This window comes from Sorghum bicolor, chromosome 1 (genome assembly GCF_000003195.3).
Source record: "Sorghum bicolor cultivar BTx623 chromosome 1, Sorghum_bicolor_NCBIv3, whole genome shotgun sequence".
In the NCBI taxonomy this organism is placed as follows: Eukaryota; Viridiplantae; Streptophyta; class Magnoliopsida; order Poales; family Poaceae; genus Sorghum; species Sorghum bicolor.
Genome location: NC_012870.2, coordinates 13,739,997 through 13,747,052, shown reverse-complemented (window position 1 = coordinate 13,747,052; position 7,056 = coordinate 13,739,997). Strand labels below are relative to the sequence as shown.

Genomic DNA, 7,056 nt, shown 5'->3' with positions numbered 1-7,056 from the left:
TAAAAACTTTTTGGATCTAAACGAGGCCTAAATAACTACTCCTTCGTCCACAAATAAATGCACGTCTCGCTTTTTGAGGAGTCAAACTTTTTAAGTTTAACTAAAAATATATCAAATAATATCAATATTTGTATTTGCAAATATGTATATTATGAAAGTATATTTCATGTTTAATCTAATAATATAGGATTAAGTCTACTTTTAGCCCCTCAACTATTGGCCGAGTTTAATTTTAGCCCTCAACTACAAAACTGTCTGTTTTTCACCCTTAACTATCAAAACCGGTCACTTTTAGCACTCGGAGAGAGGACAGGGCGGTTTTGAGCCACTTTGAGTGGTTTTTCCTTTTTCTTTTCTATGGTTAAACCTGTGAATTTCATAGTGAATTATTTGAGCATGGTAAATTCATCAAATTTTTTGGGTAGCCTTGTCATGATGTTCTCTATGCAGAAAAAAATGTGAAACTATGAAAGTAAGTATTTTTTTGGATGCTAAAAAATTAGCTCTTTTAATTAATAAATACATATTCTATGATTTTTGTAGGATAATATATATATCGTATGATCATGAAACTTTTTGCATAACTGTTTTATACTAAGATAGACCTTCACAAAAAGTTTGAGATTGATTTAATGATGTTTGCTTATATCCCTAATTTATATGCTTTATTAATTACATATAAATTAGGGACATAAGCAAATATCATTAAATTAATCTTGTGAAGGTCTATCTCAGTATAAAACAGTTACACAAAAAGTTTCATGATCATAGGATATATATATTAGGATTAAGTCCACTTTTAGCTCCTCAACTATTGGCCGAGTTTAATTTTAGCCCTCAACTACAAAACCGTCTGTTTTTCACCCTCAACTATCAAAACCGGTCACTTTTAGCACCCGGAATGAGCATATGGCGGTTTTGAGCCACTTTGAGCGGTTTTTCCTTTTTTTCTTTTTTATGGTTAAACCTGTGAATTTCATAGTGAATTGTTTGAGCATGATAAATTCATTAAATTTTTTGGGTAGCCTTGTCATGATGTTCTCTATGTAGAAAAAATGTGAAACTATGAAAGTAAGTATTTTTTGGATGCTAAAAAATTAGCTCTTTTAATTAATAAATACATGTTCTATGATTTTTGTAGGATAATATATCCTATGATCATGAAACTTTTTGCATAACTGTTTTATACTAAGATAGACATTCACAAAAAATTTGAGATTAATTTAATGATGTTTGTTTATATCCCTAATTTATATGCTTTATTAATTACATATAAATTAGGGACATAAGCAAACATCATTAAATTAATCTTGTGAAGGTCTATCTCAGTAGAAAACAGTTACAAAAAAAGTTTCATGATCATAGGATATATATATATTATCCTACAAAAATCATAGAACATGTATTTATTAATTAAAATAGCTAATTTTTTAGCATCTAAAAAATACTTACTTTCATAGTTTCACATTTTTTCTATATAGAGAACATCATGACAAGGCTACCAAAAAATTTGATGAATTTACCATGCTCAAACAATTCACTATGAAATTCACAGGTTTAACCATAGAAAAAAAAGGAAAAACCGCTCAAAGTGGCTCAAAACCGCCCTGTCCTCTCTCCGAGTGCTAAAAGTGACCGGTTTTAATAGTTGAGGGTGAAAAACAGACGGTTTTGTAGTTGAGGGCTAAAATTAAACTCGGCCAATAGTTGAGGGGCTAAAAGTGGACTTAATCTTATATATTATCCTAAAAAATCATAGAACATGTATTTATTAATTAAAAGAGCTAATTTTTTAGCATCTAAAAATATTTACTTTCATAGTTTCACGTTTTTTTTCTGCATAGAAAACATCATGACAAGGCTACCCAAAAAATTTGATGAATTTATCATGCTCAAACAATTCACTATGAAATTCACAGGTTTAACCATAGAAAAGAAAAAGGAAAAACCGCTCAAAGTGGCTCAAAACCGCCCTGTTCTCACTCCGGGTGCTAAAAGTGATTTGAGGGTGAAAACAGACGGTTTTGTTGTTGAGGGCTAAAATTAAACTCGGCCAATAGTTGAGGGGTTAAAAGTGGACTTAATCCAATAATATATATTAGATATGATAAATGCTAGTGTATCTTTATATATATTTGATCAAACTTAGGCCTTGTTTAGTTTCTAAAAATTTTCAAGATTCCTCATCACATTGAATCTTTGCGGCACATGCATAGTGCATTAAATATATATGAAAACAAAAACTAATTGCACAGTTCATATGTAAATCGCGAGATGAATCTTTTAAGCCTAGTTAGATTGGACGATGTTTGTCATATAAAAATGAAAGTGCTACGGTATCAAAATCCAGAAAATTTTGCGAAAGTTCCAATTTTTTTTTGGAAAATGGACACTGGCACTTTCGTTTGTATGTGATAAATATTGTCCAATTATAAACTAACTAGGCTTAAAAGATTCGCCTCGCAAATTTCGGGCAAACTGTGTAATTAGTTTTATTTTTTATTTATATTTAAAGCTCCATACATATGTCCAAAAATTCGATATGACAGGAAGTCTTGAAAAATTTTAGGTTTTGAATAAGAACTAAACAAGCCTTAAACAAGTTTGACTCGTTAGAAAACGAGACGTGCATTTAAAAAAGTTTGACTCTTTGGGAACGAGATGTGCATCTAGGGCCTTGTTTAGTTCCGAAAACTTTTTGGTTTTCGGAACTGTAGCACTTTCGTTTTTATTTGACAAACATTGTCCAATCATAGAGTGGCTAGGCTCAAAAGATTCATCTCGCGATTTTACAGATAAACTGTGTAATTAGTTTTTATTTTTATCTACATTTAGTGTTTATGCATGCGTCGCAAGATTCGATATGATAGGGAATCTTGAAAAGTTTTTGGATTTTGGGGTGAACTAAACAAGACCTAGGGAATAGCCATTGGTGAACGCATTGCCTGTTCGCTCCATTTGCCTGTTCCTTGGTCACCAGGCAGAGACGGGACAGAGCGCGCGGTTGCTTGCTTCAGACGGGACAGAGCGCGCGGCCGCCGCCTCCTCTCTTCGCTGTCGTCAGTTGGGGTCTCTCGCGCGAGCGGGGCCGCGGAGGCGGAGCGCTCAGTCACAGCCCTACAGGTGAGATTGTTCGCGCGACTTTTGCGGTTCTATTACTAGCCTTTGTACTGCTATGATCATCTTGTTTTAGGCCTGTTTTGATGTGGTGGAAAAAGTTTTGAGGATTCATAGGATCTGAAATCAGTTGGAAAAAAAATTTCCTAGGCAGTCCCTTGCAGGAAAGGATCGAGGTCTAGAAATCCCTCGAAAATTAGTATCAAGTGGCTTCTTTCATACTGTAGAAATTTTCAGTGTATTTCTAACAAGAAGTTGGATCTCTGAGGAAAATTACACTGTGGTTTTCTCTCCCTTTGTTTTCTTTTGACCTATAAAGATCATTCTTTTATATGTTACAATATTTCATAGTATGATGCGAGTTGCTAGGACACTCTGCTCCTGAGTTTTGTCTGTCCCTCTATTTTAGGAATCATAGGCCCTTACCGTACCAAAAACATACCTGTGCTATTGTATTTTTATAATCACATTTCAGTATTTCATCCACTGCTAGGTGAATCTGGACCATATATATACATGAGCAGAGAGTGGGACTTCTGTGATATGGATGATGGACGTAACTATTTCTTCAAGGTTATGTCGGGTGATTTTCAGAGTCGAATGGTAAGCCACTCTCAAATTTAACTGCCACGTTGTAATAAAAAGATTACATGAAGTGATTTTTATTTATTCCTCTAGCCAGTTGCGTTGCTCCCAATTTGGCATGCCTGAGATTAAGATTCAGCGTTTATGCTTTGTTCAGCATCTCCAAAGGCTTTGGCAAATTGACTTGGCATTTGTTGCTATTTGCAAACTCCCATAACAAAATGCAAAGGATAAAAATAGATCATCTCCAAGAGAATTGGCATTTAGACTTGGCAAAGGATAAAAATAGAAGGTCTCCAAACGCGCGCGCTTTTCTCGTGCGTGACTTTGCTCGCGCGATCGGATTTGCAAAGTCGTCCACAACTTGGCATTTTTGCCAAGTTTACTTCCTCATTTGCCAAGTTACCCAAATTGCAAACTCCAAATGCAAAACCGTTGGATACCTCTTTTAGAGCTTTTTAGCAAATTACTCAGATGCAAACCTCAAATGCAAAACCCTTGGAGATGCTCTGCTCCTTTACTTGTAGGTGCAGCAGTCAATTCTGACAAAACGTTCTTAAAAGCTGCAAAGCAATAATCCACGTTCTTAAAAGCTGCAAAGCAATAATCCTTTGCATGGTAGTTGCACTTTACAATTTCCTGACACTATGAGTTTACCCCCCCCCCCCCCCCCCCCTATTTTTGCAGACCATACCAAACAAATTTGCACGGCGTTTTGGGGACAAGATCCCAGGAAAGATAAAACTGAAAGCATGTAATGGATGCTCTTGCACGGTTGTGGTTACCAGATATCCGGATAAGTTAGTCCTCGAAGCAGGTTGGGAGGCATTTGTCAGCACTCATGATATACGGCTGTGTGACTTCCTCGTATTCAGATACAATGGAAACTTTCAGTTTGAGGTTTTAATCTTCGATCCAAGTTGCTGCGTAAAAGAATCCTCAAATGTTTCTGAGAACATTTGCGATCATGTCCCGCGAAGGCACAAAGATCTTATTGACAATTCAAGCGACTTTGATACTGACCACAAGCCAATGCAATCACCAGGAAGTGAAGAGCCAACTGTAAACAAAATGAAGGACTCAAACCAATGCACCAAGATCAATATAAGTTCATCAACCTGTGACCTCAATGCATCTGGTAATAACATATAAACTAATACTATTATGTGTAACTTTGTATAACTCATGTGCAGTTATGGTTAATTCCTACATCCTGCTTACTCTTTTTATATGTGCACAGAAACAGGGTGTGCAGATATTTCTTCCTCAGAGGACGATCAAGAAATATCATCTGCCACTAAGTACATCTTTTCACCTAGTACACATCTCACACAAATGCAAAGGATGAAGGTAGAAAACAGAGTCCAAGGTGTATGTTCTAGCATCCCCATCTTTGGGTCTGTCATGACCAAATGCAACATTACTCGAAGCCCTTGCTATCTGGTGAGTTTGACTTTTTCCATTCTTGAATGTGTTGTGATTATTAGTAGTGTAAGATATTACGTTCATGACCATCATGAACCTTACCATTATCATATGGAAGCAGAGGCCATCTTAATTTTCTGCCATATTTTCCATAGGCAGAATCTGCTATAACATTGTTTTGCTGTAGCTTTGCCTATACAGGGTATCCTTATATCTGATTGATCCGAAAAACTTTGTAATGAAATCATGGTTTCATCTGGAAGACCACTGTAGGGGAAAGGACCATTAGGCTCTCAGCTCAGTTCTGCAAAATTTGGAAAAAAAATCGCACCTTTAAGGAATGCAGCATTGTATCATTTGCAAGAAATTAGGATAAATTGCTACCGATGTCTTCAAAAGAATGTAACTCTAGCACAGTGCTAATTAAGTCAAACTATTTCAAATTTAACCAAATGTATATAAAACTTAAAATATTTATCATACCGAATAAGTATTATTAGATTAGTCATGAAATATGTTTTTCATAGTACATCTATTTCGAGGCATAAATGTTGATAATGTTTTATATAAACTTAGTCAATCTTAAGATGGTTTCACTTAGACTAAACATAAAGTTGCGTCCTTTTTGGGTCTGAGTTAGTATATACAATCTATGCATGGAGGGAAAGTTTTAAGATAAGTGAAGATGAGGGCACAAAGGTCTTTCCCCCTTCTCCTCTGTCCTATGAACAAAACCATAACTTTGCAGTGCCTTGAGACCACTGTTGAGCATTAGGGTGGTCCATGAGCAAATCCTCATTAAATTTTTTTCTTGAAGACAACATTCCTTTTTGTTAACTATTGGCTTAACATTTCTCAAACTCTGTTACCAGAGCTTCTATCGAAAATATGCCCATCAGTATCTTCCAAGTGAGAACCAAATTCTAAGGCTTCAGCGACATGGCAAGGTGTGGAAAGTGCTGCTTCGTATTACCAAGAGAAATTCAATGTGGCTTTCTCATGGATGGAAACAATTTGTAGGTGACAACAAGTTAGAGATAGGTGATATATGCCTCTTTGAACTCCTGAAGAACCAAAAGATTCTCACGATAAACATCCATATTATTCGGAAATAGAACTTTCCCTTTTAGGCGTATTTGTTCTGTTACTGGGAGGTTTTTGCAATAGCAGTGTGTTCGTGCTTACTTGGCAGTCCTGTTTTACTCTATGGAATGTACCAATCTTTATGTGTAAGTAAAATACAGGTTAGAACCAATCTTTGCTATTATGGTATTTTTTTCATCTATGTGATGCAGAGTTTGGTCGCAATATTTTGGAATATCGAATATTTTGGAAGATAGCTTTTCTTTCCAGGCATCGTGAATTTAGTCATTCCAGACATGTTTGTGGCACTTGCGTATTTTACTTGAGTTGTGCAAAAAGGTGACGATGCAGATAACAAAAAATTTAATGACTCGAGTAGTTTGAAAGCACTCAAACAACAAGTCGTGGTCCTGATGAACACTTACTTTGGATTAGAAATCAATTACCAGAGATGTTAGGCTCGAGCAGAACCTAAATCCGCCAAGGTACAAGTCAAAGAGAGAACCGACGAACCTGATACTTTCTCCAAACTCTTCCCTCATTCTCAACTCTTCCCTCATTCTCTATCTCTCTATTTTCTATGTAAAATAAAAAGAATAAATCCTACTATAGAGGACTATTCTTCTCTTCAATTGTGATCCCTTCTGAATGGGGGTCTGGGAGTCCTTTTATAGGGGCACCGTCACCTATGGGCCTATGACAAATCTATGGCAAAACTCCATCTTGACTCTCCATTTTGAACGGACTTGAATTATGATGGAGATTGATCCTTAAGGTCGGTGGAGGATCTTTGTCTCACGAGAGGCTGAGTGATGGACATAGGGGTCAGGCAACCCCCCTGGCCTC

General features: G+C 36.2%; 1 protein-coding gene across 1 annotated transcript; it reads left to right on the top strand.

Moving 5' to 3' along the window:
• On the top strand, nt 2,986–6,412 carry LOC8062500 (putative B3 domain-containing protein Os03g0621600). The gene is made up of 6 exons (XM_021451639.1): nt 2,986–3,123; nt 3,611–3,720; nt 4,390–4,840; nt 4,943–5,145; nt 6,000–6,074; nt 6,148–6,412. Exons 2-6 carry the CDS (start codon nt 3,634–3,636, stop codon nt 6,160–6,162), a joined length of 831 nt encoding a protein of 276 aa, XP_021307314.1. The 5' UTR covers nt 2,986–3,123; nt 3,611–3,633; the 3' UTR covers nt 6,163–6,412.

Bases quoted from the DNA above. Each gene is read 5' to 3' on its own strand.
- LOC8062500 (XM_021451639.1), top strand. From the start codon at position 3,634: ATGAGCAGAGAGTGGGACTTCTGTGATATGGATGATGGACGTAACTAT. The intron at 3,721-4,389 runs GTAAGCCACTCT...CTATTTTTGCAG, and splicing joins GTGATTTTCAGAGTCGAATG to ACCATACCAAACAAATTTGC. The intron at 5,146-5,999 runs GTGAGTTTGACT...CTCTGTTACCAG, and splicing joins CTCGAAGCCCTTGCTATCTG to AGCTTCTATCGAAAATATGC.